Source organism: Filicampus tigris, chromosome 1 (genome assembly GCF_054856515.1).
Source record: "Filicampus tigris isolate MCC_2025a chromosome 1, RoL_Ftig_1.0, whole genome shotgun sequence".
Taxonomy (NCBI): Eukaryota; Metazoa; Chordata; class Actinopteri; order Syngnathiformes; family Syngnathidae; genus Filicampus; species Filicampus tigris.
In genome coordinates this window covers 32,071,897-32,093,624 of record NC_141217.1, presented here as the reverse complement: position 1 = coordinate 32,093,624, position 21,728 = coordinate 32,071,897, and the positions used below count along the sequence as shown (strand labels likewise).

The 21,728-nt window shown below is 41.5% G+C and overlaps 2 protein-coding genes and 1 long non-coding RNA gene across 7 annotated transcripts in view; 2 read left to right on the top strand and 1 right to left on the bottom strand.

Annotated features, from left to right (window-relative positions):
* The first annotated feature begins 60 nt into the window (after window positions 1-60).
* LOC147153608 (uncharacterized) lies at window positions 61-9,609 on the top strand. The gene is made up of 4 exons (XR_015087107.1): window positions 61-311; window positions 2,385-2,530; window positions 7,535-7,732; window positions 8,756-9,609. It is a non-coding gene; the product is annotated as an uncharacterized LOC147153608 (long non-coding RNA).
* Window positions 5,487-18,491, bottom strand: LOC147153607 (isocitrate dehydrogenase [NAD] subunit gamma, mitochondrial-like). 4 transcript variants are annotated; one of them, XM_086033018.1, is made up of 13 exons: window positions 18,253-18,491; window positions 16,243-16,339; window positions 14,777-14,818; window positions 14,594-14,608; window positions 14,412-14,509; window positions 13,415-13,530; window positions 13,278-13,338; window positions 10,415-10,547; window positions 9,786-9,919; window positions 9,614-9,716; window positions 8,897-9,043; window positions 7,556-7,711; window positions 5,487-6,239 (listed from the first exon to the last, which is right to left on the bottom strand). In XM_086033018.1, the coding sequence occupies exons 1-13, from the start codon at window positions 18,255-18,257 to the stop codon at window positions 6,138-6,140; spliced, it is 1,209 nt and encodes a 402-aa protein (XP_085889144.1). In that variant the 5' UTR covers window positions 18,258-18,491; the 3' UTR covers window positions 5,487-6,137. The 4 variants fall into 4 exon arrangements, with proteins under 4 accessions (XP_085889144.1, XP_085889154.1, XP_085889124.1 ...); XM_086033028.1 differs by having other exon boundaries at window positions 18,274-18,476; XM_086032998.1 differs by lacking the exon at window positions 16,243-16,339 and having other exon boundaries at window positions 18,253-18,486.
* The window catches only part of fam120c (family with sequence similarity 120 member C), a 35,462-nt gene continuing 31,930 nt past the window's right edge, over window positions 18,197-21,728 (top strand). Inside the window, exon 1 of one of the 2 annotated variants that reach the window (XM_086032977.1) lies at window positions 18,197-18,347. The gene's annotated coding sequence lies outside the window, so the exon portion shown is untranslated. Of the gene's footprint in view, window positions 18,348-20,424; window positions 20,604-21,728 lie in introns of those variants that run through there. The other variant, XM_086032985.1, reaches the window with a different exon arrangement.

Sequence of the window (21,728 nt, the reverse complement as noted above, 5' to 3'; positions counted from 1 at the left end):
CAAGGTAATGTCGCCAAACTCGATAGCGGAAGACAAACAAAGCAGCGTTAATGACACGGTGACACACCTTCGAGCAGCAATGCGACCGGCAGAAGCACTACTCCTCCGCAGAAATTGTTGCAAAAATACAAAGGACTCGAAAGCAGAAAATACATGGGTCGAAAAAGTGAGAGAAAATCACCGGCGCACTTTTTCGATAGTCCATGGTGGACTGACTGACCTCAAACAAACATGCGTTCAGTGGTGGAGACAAAACTAGGGGATCCCTAGAAAAATATGTTGTCCACCAGGTAACGCCAGAGCTAGATACGGTATGTAAAGATTTTTTTTAACCCTCCGATCAAGGTTAAAATGGGAATGTGCAATGAATGTCAGAAGGTTAATATGGGGATGTGCAATGAATGTCAGCATTGCGTAAACAAACAATACTTTTGGGGTGGAATAAACAGTCACATTAAACAGACAGGTAATTGATTGATTGATTGACATTGATGAATAATAGCTAAAGAATACACACACACAGCCTTACATTAATTACAAGTTCAGATATGCATACATTTTACCGTACAGGAAGTCGATATACTACACTTTAATTTCACATATAGTAGAAAAACAATGAAATGTTTATTTTTTTCTCTTTTATGAAGATTAAGTGGATAAATGTGCGAAAGAAATGTTCTGCTGAACTGATTAAAGGTGAGCTCATTGTCAGCCTCAACCATGACATGTCTTGCTCAGCGTTTTACTCTGCAGTTGTCAAAGACAAACCGCTGCTCACTGTAGCAAGATCTCAGAGGAAATATAAATTGAAAAATAGGCTCCACATAAGGTGGCATTGAGATATTCATAAGTTACAGGATGAATGTTCTTAAGTTAAGCAGGAAAGGTTTCTGTTTGAGAGATATTTATTTTTATAAGTTAATTTTGTTACTTTGTATTCAAGTAAATTTCTGGATAATAACTTTCTAATGTGTTCATATCATTCAAAAATACGCATCTTATTCAACTCGGGTTTGAATAGTTAAAAATTGTTTCACCCCCAAAAAAGAGCTGAAAAAATCACGCCATGAAGGTTGAAGGTAGGTATGGGCGATACCAGTGATTTTGGATTCGATCCGATACCAAGTCTGGACCAAATATCACAATACCTATCTGATATTGATACCGGAAGTGACTTTTAATTTTTTTTATACAAAGCTGCAAACAAAGCCACGTGTACTGCCCTCCCTGCCGATGAGGGGTCCCTTATTTATTTTTCCGGGAGTTGGTAACCCTAGATGTAGCTATCACAGATTTCCTCTTTGTCAACCTGACTGGTGAAGTCAATGAACACATAACAATGTCAAAATATTAAAAACAAATTGCTGATGAAGCCTGTACTCCACCACGAGGAAAACCTTCTAGTTGACAAAGGCAACCATTTGATATAAGAAAAATTTCACCATCAAACAACATCATAAAAAGTATACATCGCTGGCATTGGGCGGAATCCTCCAAAAACATCACTTTTCAGGAGTCACTAAAAAGACTTTGGTTTGTTCAATCATTAACATTGCCAGAGGTGGGAATCGTTTATCCGTTAAGCTGTATTTCCAGCAGACCCACGTGGTCCCAGTCCGTACCTGGTCGGCGACAGCCAATCGGCGTCGAGAACATATTTCACGTCACAACCAGACAAGCCGCCAAATAAAGGAAAAAAAAGGAAATAAAAACAACAGGCACACACACACACAGCTTTATGAAATAAATAATATGGAGCGCATGTCATTGTGTCTGTGGGACCGAAAGGTAAACAACACTTTTATTTTTTATTTATTTGGCACCTACGTCTGACGCGGTACCGGTAAATCCGTTCTCGACGCCGTTTGGCTGACTCGGCAGGCGGGCCTGAAAAATAGACGAAAACTCGCAGACAGACTAAAGCACTGACGAACGCCCACCTCTGAACTTGGCATCCTCAAAGGAAGCAAGCACTTTTGTACACTTTATTTGGTCAGTAAGTTGCCATTTGTACTGACCCAAATCTCAAAATTACAAAATGTTGACATTGGAGGTTTTGGCCCATGACCGGCAATCTGCTGAAATGATGATCTTGTCTCAGTTTACTCCCAAATGTACCTAGTGTGAAATGTAGGCGTGTTTAGTTGAACACTTAGCTCTTATTTACTTATATAAATGGAAAGAGGTGGACAGTCAGGTTAATTGTAACTTCTGCCATCTCCTGGAAGAACTGGTAAATGTTGCACCTGTCACTATGCATCACTAGCCTGAACAGAGATGGATGAAAAGAAATACTTGCTTACCCGATGATCAAAAATACTAGTGTGGTTTGGAATCACTGGATTAAATCCTTTCAACTTGTTTTGTTTCTTTTAATTTTACAGGAATGATATGGGGTGCAAAGGAGAGCAGGTTCATCACCTGGAAAAGCGTCACCACCAGGTCGGCCAGACAGATTGAGCATGAAGTGATGCAGCGGATTGCGGCGGCCGGACAAAGATGCTGGAGAAGAGGTCACCACTGTGAGAAGGTACAGTTGTGTTCCAACCAATAGCAGTACAACATGACTAACCAAATGCAGTCGCCGATTTTGTTCGAAAATATGAACTTCCCATGTGCGCAGCTGCATGTTTTTCTGGTTTCTTAAACAGGAAGTCAACCCAAACATATTTTTTTCCAGAATATGTTCTATGCAGGCTAACTGAAATACGGCATGCTGGTTAATATTGCGTTTGTGGAATATGAGAAATCCATCTGTTTTTAACCATCTCAGGTTATTTATGGGGGGACGTTATTTATGCCCCTGGACTCCACACCAAATAATTAGACTAGAAGTGGCCTTTTGGATTCGAGGTGAAACGTCTTCAACAGTCAATTTTGCCTGTAAATTCACCGTTCGCAAATTATGCTGATGTGTGTTCAGGACTTTCTTTGAGACATAAATAGTGATTTGCTGCAATCTTGGTGTCCATGAACTATGTTGAAATGAGTTGAAGAGTTTCATTTGGGCAAAAGTAGTGATTTGCATATTCAGGATGACTATGTGTGATTATGTAATCTGACGACAACAAGCCACATAGAATGTTGTTGTAAAGGTCCATTGGCCTAAAGATAAATGGAGAAACATATTGTGGGCTGATGAGACCAAGTTCCTTCTTTTTGGGTCAAATGTATTCAACAATTGTTTGGATGAGATGTCAGGTTTCTAATTTGAAGCGCGACTTTCTGGTTTGGCTTCACAGTTTAGCCAAAGTTGAATTTATATCCACCCGCCCATTATCTGAACCATTTATTCTCAAGGGTCGCGGGCGTGCTGGAGCCTATTCCAGCTGTCTTCGGGCAGTAGGCGAAGACATCTTTCACTTCATACAGTAAATATTTCAGCAAATTACAACAAATATTTTATATGTTTAGAAAAATACAGACACTGCTATGTTTTTTAATAGACCAATATCAATTTATCTTCATTTGATTTATACTGTATGTAACGTAATTGAGATTTTTAGTCATTTAGATTTAGATTTTCTTTTTAGGCGAACTTTCAGTATGAACCTAACATGCACCATAACCTTTTTTTTAAGGTGAACTTAATTTTGTTTTCTCAAAATGTTTGAATGCACACCTTTGGCTTCTCAATGTTTTAGTACTTTTTGCTCACCTTGCTCTTCCTAACAATAATCTAAATAACAAAATTCACAACTGGCCTTTGGGTTGACCCATGAAAATTTCCAAAGATTTCCACTTCTGTGCCTTTCTGTGACTCTTCCAGGCTCTCTGTTGACACCACTAGGCTCAGTGGCCACTTCCTGTTTGATGGCAAGGTGCTGATGATGAATTGTTTGGTGTCGTTTTGGTCTCATGTTTAAATACCAATCCTTTTTCTTTTCTTTTTTTAAATGCCAGTGCTAATTGAAACAGGAAATATATTGGTTGTGCATAAACAGAAACATTAAAAAGTTGGACTTTGGCCAAATTAAGTTGACCAGGCCAAGTTGTATTGCGTTTTAGGTTCATCATCAAGTGTTACCACTTAGTCCAATATTCCAAACTTTTTGTGAGCTTTTTTAGTACCTTGAACTCAAACAGCCGTGACCTTCTTTGTGATGTATCGGAGAGACCTTTCCACACAAGCGAGGGGCCCTCTCCGCATGCCTCGGCGATTGTGTGTGTTGAAGTGGAAATAGCAGTCAAAGAGCACACTAAACATGTTCCCTACTCAATTGTCTCACCATTATTGGGATTACGGAAGCGCAACGTCAACACATAAACAGCCATTATCTTCTAATTGTCCTTCCCATGTAACCAGAGCGGAGTTGCAGGGTGGCCAGGAGTGGCCAAGGCCACCCCTTGTCACTCTGTGGCCACCCCCATACCTAGGGGAAATTATTGATATCTGTGATTTTTCTGCCATTTTCACATGGATGGAGTATTCTTAGACCCCTTGATACTCTACCCTTTTTTTTATTTTTACTCCATATTTAAAGAATAAATGTACAATTGATCTGAATGCAAACTCTAAAATAATCTGTTTTAGGTAAAGAACATTCAATTTTTACAGTCAACCAAAATCAAAACTTTCACACCATAGCAAGCAAGCATGGCTGAGAAATCATTGTTTATCATACCGTCCACAGTCGTGGTTTCATGAAATAAAATGCACACACATTACCAATATTGCGCACACACACTTACAAGCAGGAACAAACCTAAGTAAAAAGCAACACTTATAATTGAGAAGAATTAAAGACGATTTTGTCATTGTGCTTTTTAGATATGATTTGGACTAATGAGCCATTGATTATAGAATGCAAAATGGCGTCGGCCGTCTGCGACGATCACTCCGATTGCCTGTTAGCTAGCGAATTAATGCATGATATTGAAGTAGACTATGAGAGTACACAAAAGCAAAACCACTGCAAAGAACATATCATTAATTATCTAATTACATTAAGATTAGCAAAATGTTGCTATTTACTTAGATTTGTTCCTGTTTGATTATGAGTGTAATGGGCATTGTTCTGGATATGTGTCAATTTTATTTCATGACACCCTGACTGTGGATGGTATGATAAAGAATGACGGACACACACAAGGCCACACTTAACCGCTCCTCAATGATGTCTTGTATCACTCTGGCCAATCAAACGAAAAAAATGTCACTACCCCCCCTGCGTCTAATTATATGGGTGCACCCGGTATTGTCATACACAGTAAGCAGTACTACAGTATCAAGTAAGTAATTAAGTAGTTGGGTAACTAGTGGCGCGTTTGACGCGTTCGGAGGCCAATTTGTGTCGTTTGCCCATTTCAGGCTTATTTTGACTCCCGCGGGCAACATCTGCGAGCACGTCACTGCAACAGTGCTGCGCGCAGTTTGCCTTGATACTCGTGCACAACCCACACCCGTTGTTTTGAAAATGTGTTACACTTTCATTCCAAGTCCATACCGCATTACCGCAGAGCACCAAAATCAACACAACATCATCTTCAGTAGCTAATTTAATATGCTATGGTTATATTTAAATTCATCATTAATGATTCAAGTGTAGCTTTATCAGGTGACTTCCATGTTTACTACGTTGGGCCTACAAGCATATTGTAGCAACTACAGGACTCATTCATTAGCCTATGCTCTTTTTATTTCCCCCCCCAACTACTGTCTTAATCTTGACATATTTCTACTCTCAGTAATCTGGATCCATAAATCACGATCAACAATGATAAATACACAGATATACAGAACGTTATTATTGGAATTTTTTGGAACTCAATGTAATATTTCTGTGCTTGATCGAGTCAAACACAAACTTATAGCAACGTAGCCCCCTGGTGGTTGACCCATGACAGTGCAGACAGTGTGCCACCTTTAAATGAAAACAAAATAAATGAAATGTTTTACAGTGTTGATATACAGTAAGGTAAATTTAATCTAAAAAGAATGTATTAATTTACAAATACCCTAATCACAATAAATAGCTCAAGGAAACATTAATACCACTTTTCAAGAAAGTCTGTAAGTTTGAAAAAAGGCTGAGCTGGACACTAACAAAAACGGTGAGGTTGCATTTGCTTAACTAGTAAAGACCGTGGACACCTTTGTGGAGTTGCGCGAGCTGCTGTACACATTTGCATGCGTTCTAGACGCTGACTGTGAGCGGCCCAGTGCTCTGAATGGCCTTCATGATGAACTGTACCACTTCAGACGTGGAGCCTTGGCCACCCAGGTCATGCGTGTGCAGCTGGGGGACAAAAAGACACATCAAAAAACAATTTGGAGAGAGCATTCTCTCAAATTCAGGAAAGGCACGGGCAAAATGACTCAAATAAAATATCCAATATAGAATTGTAATAGACTGTTATTTTCCCTTCAATAAAAAGAAAAGGTAAAGGAGAATTATATTATTAAAAACATAATCCTTTGTACATTTTAATAAATCACTTTAAATGCTGAACAAGTTAATAGCTGAATAAAATGTTCCCTTTGGTGTTATTGCCAATAAACATAACATTAATAAAAATCCTGTATCGCACTCTGGGTCCAAGCCAGGTACCGGTAGGATGCCTAGTTTGAAAAAAAAATTTTTTGGCAAGGAAAATGCACTTGTCTTCAACATGAGGCTTTTGATTCCATGTTCCTAAATTTAAAATCCTCTCTGATGTGGATAGAGACGTGTTTCTCAGCCACAGTATATTATTCAGTTGTAAGGAGCTTATTGATGCTGCTTCCACAATCGAAATGGGTCAGCATGTGGATAAATGAATGCTTTTTCGCCGTGTAAATGGGCAGAGTGTCTTTGACAACGGTCAGCTGGTTTGCCTTCCGCGGGGCTCCGGAGCCATGTCACCTCATGTCTCGGTTTCAAACGCTGAGATCATTTGCTCATGCTGCTTTTCTGCTCCTTGCTGCAATGTCAGCAGTGTGAAAAGGGCTTTTGAACTACATATTTTTCTATTTATTGATTTTTAAGGAAAAAAAAGTCAAACGATTAATCACCCAGCCCTAATTTGGGTGGCCGAATTCTGGGAATTGTTGAAATGGGAAAGTTGGAAAATTTGTACGGGAATGTATGAGAATGAACAGAGAAAGCAGGATTGAAGATAGGCACTTCAAGGAACCTGAAATAGTTGGTGAAAATATCTTGTCCCTGCCCCTAATCTGACTAAAACAAGCAGATTTCGTGTAAATATTGTGTCACATTGACTCATGAGTGCCCCAGCTGAGTTACGAGCTGTCACTTTGTCTTTTCTTTTTTTTAGCAATGTGGTTTTTTTAGACAAAATTTGTTGTACAACCCAGCTTCAGATAAACCACCGCACAAATAAAGTGAAAAATATGTAGCAATGAAGGTCATGTAATGCCCTAGCATGTGGGCAAGGAGATCTATTGTTTTATTGAAGGATTATTTGCTTTTGACAAAACAAAATGTTTCTGTTGGAAAGTTTGTCTTTACTATTAAATTAGCCAAATTTCCCCATCGTGAATAGTGATGGATATTGACCTTAAATTTTGCATGCGGTCCCCACTTCCACGCAGGCCTAATTGAGGGTGTCCTACCCGAGATTCAGTGAGAGCGCAGAGGACAGCCCGTCGGATCATGGCGGCGTACGCGCTGAGCTCGAGGTGGTCCAGTAGCAGACAGGAGGCCAGCAGCATGGCGGTGGGGTTGGCCACGTTACGTTTGGCGATGCTCCTTCCGGTGTTCCTGGTGCCCTGCGTGCGCCACACCGCACGGTAGGTGAAGCACACCGCATTTGCCCATCATCTTTCAGTAAAATCAAGCAAACTTAGTGCAGACGTATACAGTACAGCACATGTGCAAAGTGTGTTTGTGTTTTTATGCAAAAACTGGGGAGAAATGACTGGGGCGGAGCCAAAATCTTTCAGCGGGGTGACATGACGACAAAGATGACACATACGCACGCCTGTAATCTCACAACCAAGCGCTAGTGAGGTCCGCCTTGGCCACAGCACACATGGCCAAGAAATCATTGTTTATCATACCAGCCACAGTCAAGAGTTTCATGAAAGGCATACGTTACACCTTACACACTCAAAATACAAGTACGAACACATTGAAGTAAAAAGCAACGTTTTGCTTCCGTGGCGTCCTCCCACATACAAAAAATCATGCATGCACGTTAGGTAGTCATTTAATTCCGGTTTCACCATTAAAGTTTGGACTGTTGTGGTTTTCACCAATGGAAAATATTTTTTACACTTTTATGACAAGTGAGAACATTAAAAAGTAAATTGGTTATTCCACTGTGCATTTTGCCTTTGTCGTTAGCTTTGTTTCCATGTTTTTCTCTCAGTGGTGGTTAAGTACATACAGTAAGTAACTCTTAGAATTGCAAATATTAGCCGTGGAAGAACATTATTTATCAACAATTGATTGCAGGAGTTACAATCTCGTGAACTATTAAGTGAAAATCTGCAATACTGTATGTAGAGACCACACTGTGAGGATAAACGGTTTGGATAATGGATGGATGGATGAAAGATGAAATTCATTTTTTTTAGTAGTTTGATGACCCGCCCTTGCTTTTAACACTTTTTTTTTTTTTGGGTGAAATCAAAAATACAAAATTCACATATATGCCAAAACAGACTGACGGACCTTCCGTCAGTACTGTTGGAATATTTCCGACACCCACAGAAATCAAATCAACATCTGGGGGTGCTACCCCCAACTCAATAAGATTCTGTCCTCGTTTTCGGTTCGAGTCAGCAGTTGTCAATCAATTTGTGCCGCAGGGAAGCGCACCGAAACCTGCTGTTTACGAACATCATGAAAAAGGGGCGACAGACTCCAGCATCCCGCCAATGATGGAGAGGACAAGCGCGACAAAAAGAGGACGGATGGAAAGTTGGGAGTTGAACCGAGGTTCCACTCACCATCTCAAACACGGCGTAGTCCCGGCCGTAGTTGGCTCCGGGCACCAAGCCCGGTCCGCCCACCAGTCCGGCGCAAATGTTGCTCACCACGTTGCCGTATAGGTTGGGCATGACCATCACATCAAACTGCTGGGGCCTGGAAACCAGCTGCGCCAGACAAGACACACAAGTGCCCGATTGGCAGTGGTGAGAGGTAACCAAGTCCAAATACTTGCTGTATTTCAGTCGATTTCTCAGGTATACGTGCTTGACTTGAGCATGTACTTTCTTGTTACCCCTTTTCAACCTCCGTGGATGATGGCACAACGTAAAAAAGATGTGATTTGAGAAAAAGGTGGTTAACCGCGGTTGATGATTTCATTCACTGATGATTAACTGACGTATCAGTTAAAAACAGCGATATGGAGTGACGTGAATTGGGGGCATAAAAGACAATGACGAGCACAGGACTTTTTGTGGTTGTTGTGCCAAGTTATCAAACAGCTACTGTGTACATAAATGACAGTAAAAAATGTACTTAAATACACTTCGTAGTTTGATTTTTTTTTTTTTTTTTTAACATAAAGGAGTTGAATGAGTAATTCTGCTTTTGCAAGAGTATTTTTGGACGCACGTATCTGCGCTTTCACTTAAGTTCAGTGTGAGCATTTTTTTTGCCACTGCCGCCGTTTTGTCCTTTGCATTTGTCCTTGTGGACGACCGCTCCTACCCACTCACCTGCATGGTCGTGTTGTCCACAATCATACTGTCAAAGGTGATCTCGGGGTAACCACTGGCAACCTCCTTACAGCATGCCAGGAAGAGGCCGTCGGCCAGCTTCCTACTCCAAACACAAAACTGAGATCAAGCTCATATCCACACTATGGGAAGCATGCGCGGGGACACTGACATGATGTTGGCCTTGTGCACGGCGGTCACTCGTCTGCGACCTTTCTCACGAGCCATTCTGAAGGCGTAATCGGCGATGCGTAACGATTTGCTCCTGGTGATGATCTTCAGACATTCCACCACTCCTGGGACATTCTGCACAAGGAAGTACAGGTGCGAGTAAGTCAGAAGTGTCGAGTGTTACCCTTCGAGATTCAGGTCTCAGGTTTCCTTGGCAAAACTCCAAAAAGTCAATTCGAGCCCAACTTCATTTCAAACATGTAGAGCCAAGCTTTAGAGCTTGGCAAAGACGAAAATATCACACAGTTTTTCTGGCATGATGTACATCTTGGCCAAGTGTCAGATGCTCGGGGCGTTGTGAGCAGGCGCCTTGTCATGGTGAAACTCTTGCCTCTTCAAACAAAGGCACTGTATTGACAATACCGATTTTCAACTGTAAACATAAAAGACTTATCAAGTCATGTGTTTCAAGTCAAGTCAGGTTGAGGCTTTTCTCATTTTTACCCAAATAATTCCTAAAATTGGCGACTTGAGTCTGTGACTCAAGTGAGTCGCCTACCTCTGCAAGGAAGCAACAAGCAGAGTTTAGAAAGATGGCGGCCAGGGCAAACAACAAAACGGGGAGCTTACTTCATGCTCCAGGCTGCTGTACTCGCCCTCTGTGTTCTCCCTGATGATCATGACGTCGATGTTGTGATGTCGAGTCGGCACGCCCGGCAGAGTCCTGCAGTGCATCATGTTGGCGTACAGATCCAAAGTGGTTCTGCGAAGAGATGCAAAAACAAAGACACACTTGAGACTTTTCTCAAACTTTACTGCGGGCCCGTATTTAAAATTAGCGAAATCTTTCGGCCCACCACCATCCAAAAATCTGAAAAAAGTATACACAGTATCTATTCAAGTCTTGGCCCTCTTCCTCTAAGATGTCAAAAGTCCTGGGGCCTCATTTATCAAAGAGTACACAGAACTGGCTCAGAGATGGGGAGTGCTATAGAAGTTTGCCGTCGGAATCGCTGACGGAAGCCCGTTTAAAATTAGAGGCAGGCCGCCCTATAGGCGGGTACTAGGGATGTCACAATATCGGCAATATCGTGATATTGCGATATTAAAACTGCCACAATAAATCGACGTCGTCATGTCACAATATTAATAGCAGCAAATCTGTTTGAAAGCCCATGTTGTTTTCCATTTGTGCAGTTCCAGCCAGTGTTGTTTTTGGCAGGCATTTTAGATTTAATCTTAGTCTTGGCTTTTGGGCAAAAATGCTGAGAACAAAAACATTTTCTTAGGGAATTGTTGTGGCTTTATTTCCACCTAGTTTGTGGCCACATTTACCGTTACTGCTGTCTACAGTGCATTGTGTTGTTCTTTCTGCTTGGGCATCGTTTGAATTGGGACGATTCCGGTTCTTTGATTCTATTCCGGTTCCTAACGATTCTCGATTTTGATTCTTAAAAAAAAAAAAAAAGTAATCGTTTTTGGACAAATCACATGAACTTCTCTGTTCTTCTCATGACGGAATGCCCACCTCTGCCAATAAAAAAAAAAAAAAAAGAAAAACGGTTGGAGATTAACCTATTAAACATTTCCCACAACCGCCAACAAAAAACAAAGGTGGTGTTGAGCAAGGCTCAAAATAACTAGTTTTCTTTGAGGAGTAGTTTTGCCTATCATTAACTTCATTTCACTTTCTAACTTCGAGGAGCAAATTTTGCAAGTAATCCGAGGGAAATGAAACAAGGATTTGAGCCATCCATTCATCTGATGACAATATAACAAATGAACAATGTGTTTGCTTTTTTTATATAAGAACAAGAACTTATTTATTTATTTAATCTAAAGTTAAATTGTTTAAAAAAAAAACAAGACCTACTGTAATGTAATGTTGAGAGAATTCTTTGTGCAGATCTCAAAATTTTAAATCAAATCAGGACTATATTGTGAAAACACACAAATAACCTTACTGGCATTATAAATATTCATTATATTATATTAATATATTTTTAACCTGACAGGTAACACCTCCTGGCTAATATACGCTATAACGTATGGTAATTCATTTCTGGTTTCAGTGCTGTCTCTTTGGAGGACCAAAACTGCCAAAATAAAAAATAAATAAAAGTAAAAATAAAAACAAATATATATAAATTGATAACTACATTAACTACATTCAAAATAAAAATATACAATTAAAAAAATAAATTAAAAAAGGAAACAATTACAACAAAAAATATATAATACAAAATAAATACAAAAATTAAAATAGATTTAAAAATACCAAAATAAATGTGGAAATAAATACAAAAAATAAATATACAAATGCTATCAATTTATTTATATTTTATTTCAATTATATTTTTAATATTTCTTTTTATTTTATTTGTCTTTATTTTCACTTTTATTTATTTTTGATTTGAGCAGTTTTGGTCCTCCATATGTCACAGCCGTCAATGTGTATAATTCCTCTCCAGACACTTCTAAATTTGCCTGCTATTTTGCTGTTCAAAGTTGGACACGCTCTGTCTGCTTTAACGCGATTCCAATCACACTTCTGTGAAACGTGTACCCGATCACCAAAGTGCTTAATTCCCGCGTTTCACATTTTCAAGTCAGTTTTTGCTTTGCCATAAACATATTCTGTTTACTTTACGTCTCATCATCACTTTGTGAGAATGATACTTGCTCGAAGTGCAACTTATTCGCCGACATGAAGGCGATGATTTCGTACTGACTTGGGAGCAATTTCGTAACGTGATTAGCCAGCCAAAGCTTGTTGCTAGCTACCTGGTGTGGCTAAAGTAGCACTGAGCTTGCCTTGGTATATGTAACGGTGGAAAGCAGAGAGGATGGGTGACAATCAATCATGGATGCATCATCGCTGTTTAAAAACAAGATTGTGTTGATCCGTATTTAAGTATCAAATTTGTACTGGCCCAGTCAGACCAGCATGTATAACAACCTCGCGGCCCAACCCAATACCGTACTGACCATCTGCTTCCAACTTCTACTTCCCATGCGTAGGTGACATAAGTGCGTTGCATCACGTTACCACCCGTGCGGCCAGCCCGGTGAAGCTTTTTCGGACTGTCTCTGCAGATAGTAAAATATGAAAAAATCTTTGATTCTTAGTATTGCCATTGCTTCAATGTGTTTTCATGAGGCACAAAATGCAAATGTTGACTCGCAAACTAAGATGTGAAACCACTTATCCGCTTATGTAAGTTGAAGTGAAATATCTTGACTGACAGACCAACATCTTTGTATATCGGGGAAGTTTAGCCTGGGTTGCGAGTGGAAGTTACAGAGAGTGTTCGCCACATGTGAATGTAGCTATTTGGGATACAGTATTCATAAATGAGGCCCTTGGAGTCTTCCGTTACATGTTTCGGAAGGTAATCCCCATGAAGCCACGAGCTTGTTGCTGTGAGGCGGACGCGCCGAGCGCATCGTGAATCACGATGTCCCAGTGGGCTGCGATTCTGGTGCCACTCACCGGAGTAGGTTGTTTCTGGATTTGTGGGAGGCGGGTAAATTGTGGTTGGTCTCAAGGTTACCTGCATTAAAGTCCAAGTTACACAACTGCACAGGATCTGACATGTACGCACATAAGTTTACCTTATAAAAGTTTACCTTTGAGTGCAACTCCATTGCGCTTGATTGCCATGATGGCATTGTTGATATCATCTTCCGAGGCCAAGGACGAGTCCACATTGACAACCTCAAAGTCCACCGGAACACAACAGAACCTGATGGAAAAACTCAGATGTTCGTCCGTGTCATTTCGCCAGAAGAAAACATTTGGATTATGAATCCATCCTCGGGAATTGTCATGTTGATTATTGAGATTACTGATTCTCAACCAGTTTGCGAACATTTTAGTCTATCTTTGTTCATGGAGCAAGAGATCGACAGGAGGATCGGTTGCAGCGCCTGCAGCGATGCGGACTCTGTGTCGGTTTGTCGAGGCGAAGGCCTGAGCCGAAAGGCAAAGCTCTCAATTTACCGGTCGATCTACGTTCCTAGCCTCACCTATGATCATGAGATGTGGTTTCATGACTGAAAGAACAAAGCTTGCGAAATATGTTTCCGCCACAAGGTGTCTGGGCTCTCCTTTAGAATTAGGGTGAGAAGCTCGGCCATCCGGGGGGAGGGGGGGCTCAGAGTAGAGCAACTGCTCCTTCGCATCGAGAGGAGCTAGATGAGGCGGCTTGGGCATCTGGTTAGGATGCCTTTCGGACGCCTCCCCGGCGAAGTGTTCCGGGTATGTCACACCAGAGACAGACTCGCCAGGGCTGGAGAGACTTTGCCTCCCAGTCGGCCTGGGAACACCTTGGGATTCTCCCGGAAGAGATGGACAAAGTGTCTGGGGAGAGGGAAGTCTGGACTTCCATCCTAAAGGTGCCGCCCCCGAAGCGAAAGAAAATGGAGATAGAGGGATATACTTTTTGTGACATTTTTGTTTCATGGTATGCCGTGCCCTTTATTTTTGTAAAATGTCAAATATCTGCCTTGGCGCAATAAAGGTTGGGAAACATTGGACTAGATTGTTGATAATGGTAATGACGGATGATGGTGATGATTAGATGGATTCATTTCAAGAGCAACAACATGTTTCTAGTCTCTGCACCGAAACAGCTCCTGCACATGGTTGGCCAGCTCGGGCCCGATGCCGTCTCCAGGAATTAGCGTCACTGTGTGCCTGCCTCCATATTGTGCTGGTGGAGGCTGAAAGTCACACACACGCACACAAAGTTGCACTAAGATCCTTAATGTATGACTTGTACATGCACAATAATCATGCGTACTCACAATCATCTGGTGGGTCTGGATGGAGGGGAGATAGATCGTTTGTGGTGGTGGAGAGAAAAGGAGGGACATTAGTGAGGGATGTGAATGAGAGGACAGTGGAACTCAAACACGCCAAGTTTTTAAAACAATTGGCCTCAAAGGTCAGAAGGGAAAGATGGTGTGGATTGTGTGGGCGTTCCTCACAGTGTAGGTGGACCTTTGGTGACAAGAAGCCAAAGCACGTGCCTGCAGATCCAAAGATAAGAATCGACGATTAGCGAACGGTCAAAGTTGACCAGCAATTGCTGCTTTTCTACTTGGAAACACAACATTTGGAACACCGGCGCAAAGATTAGACAACAGCGGAGGTTAGTTAGATTAGTGCAGGTCTACTTAATGTTGTGGCTGATGGCCGTAAAAAGAGAATGTGGAAATGTACTGTATGATGGGGTTTTTAAAAGTTCAACAAAATGATTACATTAGTAAACAACTTTGAAATGTGTTGGATTATCGTTAATGCATGTAAGGTATAGCCGATTCCAATGCTTTTTTATCAGCCCATGAATACCACATTTACCACATAATATTTTATATATTTTTTTTATTTGCCTCAAAACATTCAAACATATTCTCCTAAGTAAGGCCATGGATGGCGATTCTTCAATAACTTGCATCTCTGAATCTGTTACATGTTGTAACTGTTCTTTTCCACCATCGTCAATCAAAATGTTCATATTGGTCAACTTTACTTTGCCCGATTCATGTGTTTCGACATCGTGTCGTCGCCCACAGATGTTGGAAAAAACAACTAACAAGCCTTCTGACAAAGTAGGGGGTACAATGTACAGATTCTCAAATGTAGGGAGCAAAAGTAAAAAGTCATCCAGAAAAATAAATGCTCACGTACAGATACCTGAAAAAAAACACCTTAATACACTAACAAAGTATTGTGCTCATGTTTGGTTCCTTGCCACCATTTCCGCCCTTGTGCTGTCACAAAGGAGATGGTGATGTTGTAAACGTACACCTGAGCAAACGCCTGTCAGTGATGTAAATTATTCAGTGACAATTTATGCAAGTTGACCACACTCAGAAAGTCAAGTGAAAAGAAAATTACAAGACATGTCATTTACCAGAGGAAGCTAATAGTCTCAGTTTCAAATTGTCCAAAACATTTAGTTGACAGGTTGCATCACTTTTTTCAAGAGTGTCCACTTCATGTTGACCTTCTTGGGCAGAATTTCACCACCAAAATGTTTTTTTTTTTTTGCACTTTTTACACACTGCAAGCTTGTCTCCCACACCAAAGGATATTTTAACATAAATTGAACAAATGTTGTACAGTGAAATTAAATTTTCTCATGACACATTTTTGTCTGTGACTTCTGATTTCAAATATTTTTGAACAGTATACAGCAGGGCTATTCAACTAAATTATTCAGGGGGCCACCTTATCAAAAACCCAAGGGGCCGGGGACCGAACCACCACCACCCTGTGCTATGACGCAACAACCACATTTCAACCGTTCTTTTTTTCAGTTCCGATAGCGACATGTTTACAGACCCGAGTGTTGAAGCGAGACACCGCCACGGCTCACTCAGAGTTACTCCTTTTCTCTTCCTGCTTTGGGAGGAAACATCAAGTATAAAAACAGAGCTGAGCACTTGACCCTTTTTTGACGGTCCGTCCTCCATCCACGACCTGAGTACCCTATCGTCCTCTGACCCGTCTGTCGTCGTCTTTTTAAAGCGGGTCCGTCCTTATGTCTGCCACCACGCACCAAAAAAGAAAGTATTCAGTCCCCTTGAAATTTTTCACTTCCTGTGTTGATTTGCCAAAATCAAAAAAGGTCATTTTATTTCTCATTAATGCACACTCAGCACCCCATCTTGACAGAAAAAAACAGAAATGTAGAAATATTTGCAAATTTATGAAAAAAGAACAACTGAAATATCATATGATTTTAAGTATTCAGACCCTTTGCAGCAACCTTCCTATTTAACTCACATGCTGGCCATTTCTTCTGATCCTCCTTGAGATGGTTCTGCCCCTTTATTGGCGTCCAGCTGTGTTTAATTAAACTGATTGGACTTGATTAGGAAAAGTCTATATAAGACCCCTACAGCTCACAGTGTATGTATGAGAAAATTAGAATCACGGGGTTGAAGGAACTGTCCAAGGTGATAAGAAACAGAATTGTGGCAAGACACAAATCTGGCCAAGCTTACAAAAGAATTTCTGCAGCACTCAAGGTTCAAGGTAGGGAGATGGGACAAAGTTCCACAAAGTCAACTGTAACTGCAGCCCTCCACCAGTTGCATCTTTATGGGAGAGTGGCCTGACGGAAACCTCTCCTCAGTGCAACACACATGAAAGCCTGCATATAGTTTGACAAAAAACATATGAAGGACTCCCATACTATGAGAATTAAGATTCTCTGGTCAAATGAGACCAAGACTTAACTTTTTGATGTTAATTCTAAGCGGTATGTGTGTAGAAAAGCAGGCACTGCTCATCACCTGCCCAATAGAATCCCTACAGTGAAACATGGTGATGGGAGCATCATGCTGTGGGGGTGTTTTTCAACTGCAGGGACAGGACAACTGGTTGCAATTGAAGAAAAGATGAATGCGGCCGATTGGCTGGCAACCAATTCAGGGTGTCCCCCGCCTACTGCCCAAAGACAGCTGGGATAGGCTCCAGCACGCCCCGCGACCCTTGTGAGGAGAAGCGGTATGGATAATGAATGAATGAATGAATGCGGCCAAGTACAAAGATATCCTGATGGAAAACCTCTTCCAGAGTGCTCAGGACCTCAGACTCTGCCGAAGGTTCACCTTTCAACAGGACAATGACCCAAAGCACAGAGCTAAAATAACAAAGGAGTAGATTCAGAACAACTCTGTGACCATTCCTGACTGGCCCAGCCAGAGCCCTGACCTAAACCCGATTGAGTATCTCTGGAAAGACCTGAAAATGTCTGTCCACCACAGTCCACCATCCAACCTAACAGAACTGGAGAGGATCTGCAAGGAATAATGGCAGGGAATCCCCAAATCCAGGTGTAAAACACCTGTTGCATCATTCCCAAGAAGACTCGTGGCTGTAATAGCTCAAAATACTGAGCACAGGGCCTGAATACTTATGACCATATGATATTCCAGTTTTTCTTGTTTTAATAAATATGCAAAAAATGTCTACATTTCTGTTTTTTATGTCGAGATTGGATGCTGAGTGTACATTAATGAGAAATAAAATGAACTTTTTTGATTTTGGCAATTATATATAAATTACAATTTTTGTAGCAAAGCTTACACGTTGGAATATGTCGTTTTGATAGCATAAAGTCGAGCCAGCTAGCTAGCTCTCACACCACAAAATGTGATGCCATTTTTTTTACGAGCACTAAGTCGATAACTTGAACTTTAGTTGATTCGGAACTTGTACAAGAGTCAATAGCCACTAGGCAACTGTTGTATTTAAAGTACAGAATGTGCGTGCTTTTGCTTTCCAACTCAGTCCATCATAATAGTGAAGCTGCGCGATCAAAGATTGAGTGACGTGCAGGTGTTGGACGGAAAGCGACATAAAAAGTGAACGTTAACTGCAGCAGGCTGTTAATCTTCTTAGAGGCACTCATCCAAGCGACAAAAAGAGAGACTGGACATTGGAAGAGTACCTCATTTTTGGGCGGTCCTACCTTGGCCAGCCGGTTGCCAAGCAGGGGCTTGATGTAGTTGAGGACGCGAGCCGTCATGCTGCCTCTCCTCGCAGGTGGGTTTGTGATCTTAGAAGGCCCAAAGACACAGGAGCGTGCTGCGCGTTCACGCATAATCTCTCTATCACGTGCGGACCGGCTCATCCACGGAAGAAATCCCATTTTAGCCAGCTGAAGTAACCAACAGCAACTTCTTTACTACGTTAAGTACAAATAATTCGTTACTGTACAGACGTATTTCGCGGGCAGGGACGTGCAGTCACGGGAGATAAAAAACAAACAATGATTTAAAATAATAATAATAATTTAAGTAATCTTAGCTGCCCTCGATCTTGATTTTGATTCTGAATCCATCCAATAATATCAATAATTTCAGTGAAAATTGTGCTTCCTGTTCAATGTGAGACACGCTAAATCACGTTTAACATTACGCAATCCCTCAATCAGAGCGACCACAAAGCAACAGTACCACCGTAAATTACTGTACTACAACTGAGGAATCTATTGCTAGTAACTGTTTCTGACTCGCTTAGCGACTCCAAAACATCCATCCGATATCCGAACTGCTTCGTCCTCCCTCTCTAATTTTCCATAGTCAGTATCACAAGGTGAAGCAGGCAATTTTCCAGAATTACCATTAGACAAACACGGGCAATTTCCTGGTGCCCCGAGATTTCCAGGGGCCCCCAAACATCTCACTGAAACAGTTTAATAAAGTTTATTTTATTTAATGACGAAGTCAACCCCAACATATTTTTTTCAAGAATATGTTCTATGCAGGCCCACTAGTTGAAACAAGGCATTCTGATGCGTTTGTGGAATATGAGTTAAGCATCAAAATCCACCCAGTTTTAGCCATCTCAGGGGGCGGTCATTTTGTCATGTCTGTTAATAAAAATGACATCACAGTTGCCTAGGGCTCAAGTAACAACCAATCACAGCTCACCTGTTTTCTGAAGCTGCAGTTATGAAAGCCAAACAGTTAATTTTAATTGTTAATTTGTTCTCAGTGATCGGGTGACGACCAGTTTGGGGTGTCCTGCCTCTCACCCAAAGACAGCTGGGATCGGCTCCAGCACACCCACGACTCTAGTGAGGATAAGCGGTTCCGAGAATAAATGAATGAACGAATGAATGAATGAATGAATGAATGAATGAATGAAAGCCAAACATGGGAGATACATCTGAAAAAAAATCTCAAAACTGGACTATACCAATCAAAATGGGATCTATTGAATAGAGGAAGAACAATGGCAACAATTAAAGGGTAGTCAACTCAAACATATTTTTTCCCAGAATATGTTCTATGCAGGCCCACTTGTTGAAATACGGTATTCTGATTAATATTGCCTTTTGTGGAATATAAGTTAAGCAGCAAAATGCACCCACTTTTAGCCATCTCAGGGCGCGGCCATTTTGTCACTTCTGTCGACTGACGATGACACGGCTGTCCTGTTTTAAATAATCAGCTCACCAGCAAGTGCGGCAGGTGCCTGATCCCGATTATGATCATTTGTATCAAGTGTGTTCAGGTAGGGAGAGATGGAAAACAGGCTGGATGGGGGTCCCCGAGGACCGGAGTTCGACACCCCTGAAAGCCTCCCTTGGCTGTATTTACAGTATTTTCCACCGAGACGTGGGCGAAGCTTTCCATGTCAAAATGAGAGGAACTAACCACCAGCTAGCTTGCGGGCCGACAAGCTTCATGGACGGACTCGTCCAATACATTACCTCGCTTTAGTGTTGTCGGTGTGCAGGCCTACATAACAGACACTTCAGGGAAAGTTAACCGTTTCTTGAACACGACGGCGTACATCAGTCAGCCTGTGGGTTTCACGACATGACAGATACTCAGGCACTGCTTTCTGCTAGTTATAAACCCCAAAATGCTTTATGCTGCAACATATTACGGTAGCCTTAATAGCACAAAGTACTGTACATAACACTTGTGATTTTTATACTCTGCCCGTAGCCCGTTTTTCATTCAATCTCGAGCTCAAAAATGGTCCATCCAAACAAAAGACCATCTTTTAGGATATTGTTAAGATCGCCAAGATGAAGATGTGTATTGGAGCCCATATAGTCTATGAGTGGTTTCTTCCTTTTAGGGCTTTGTGCTTTTGTGTCGTGCACGAGCTGAGAGCACGCACACTCCACTTTCACAGTGATTGGCGGTGTCACAGGGGGCGTGGTCTTTCTTATTACTAGGTGCGCTCACCTGTGGGTAGCTAGTTGGCTTTGATCTTGTGGTGGGGTGAGTGTGGGGAAGAAACTTTTTGGTGACCATGAAGTGCAACTGGTGAAATGCAATCGTGAGTTTAACAAACGTCAACTTCTTCATGTTGTGGAAAGAGCTGTTCTGTCCAAAAGGGGTACCGAGCATGGCAAATTAACTAAGTTCCTGTCCAGCAAAACTGACTGAAAATGACATCACAACTGCTTACAATGACCAATCATGGCTGACCTGTTTTCTGAATCTGAGCCGTGATTGGTCGTTGTGACCAGTTGTGATGTCATTTTCAGTCGACAGAAGACAAAATGGCCGCCCCCAGAGAGGGCTAAAAATAATTGTATTTTGCTGCTTAATTTATATTCCACAAACACAAAATTAATCAGAATGCCGTGTTTCAACTAGTGGGCCTGCTGGGAACATATCCTTGAAAAAAATATGTTTGGGTTTACTTCCGCTTTAAAGTCCAACTTTTAAATTTTGCCATGCTAACCCTCGGGGGATTGGGGTCAAGGGTTAGCAGTTGCTTATTCGACAGAGACGCACTCTCATCTCATATCTGGTCAGACAGAACCCAGTGTTAGCCCCGCTAACTTCAGCTGCATAAGGGACGTACAGCCGACTGCTTTCCGCGATGCGGCACGCCGTCTCTGCCCGGTAAAAAGCAAATTTCGACCCTTTAACCGTGGCTGTATTAGTGGCCAAATGCTAACTGCTGCCCTGACGTTGTCAGTGGTGGGAGCCATTTAGCTACAGGGGCCTATGGAGTCTCACAAAACCTTTACGTCGCTAAATGTCTGAAATCGATGACCAATCGCCACCAAAATCACATGCACATTCCTTCCAATTCTTGTCCACTTAAACCTGTAGAAATATAATAATGATCAGTGAAACATTTTTGATTGTGTGATAATTGGCCTCGGAGGAGCTCATATTTGTTGTCAATAAATCCAAAATATTGTGCTGATTGCTTTTATATCTTCATAGGTTGAAGTGGACATGGGTAGTGCTGTGCATATGAACTTTGGTGATGATTGATCACCTTTTTCAGACACTAGGTGACAATAGAACATGACAAAGCAAGCCAGGAAACAATATTAAAATGCTTGCCTCCTTCCATCAATGATGTCGTCAGGTTGATAATATGTCAAAAAAGCAGTCGCCGCCCACAAATAATGAGCGTCATCAATATGTGCTGAGTGTATTC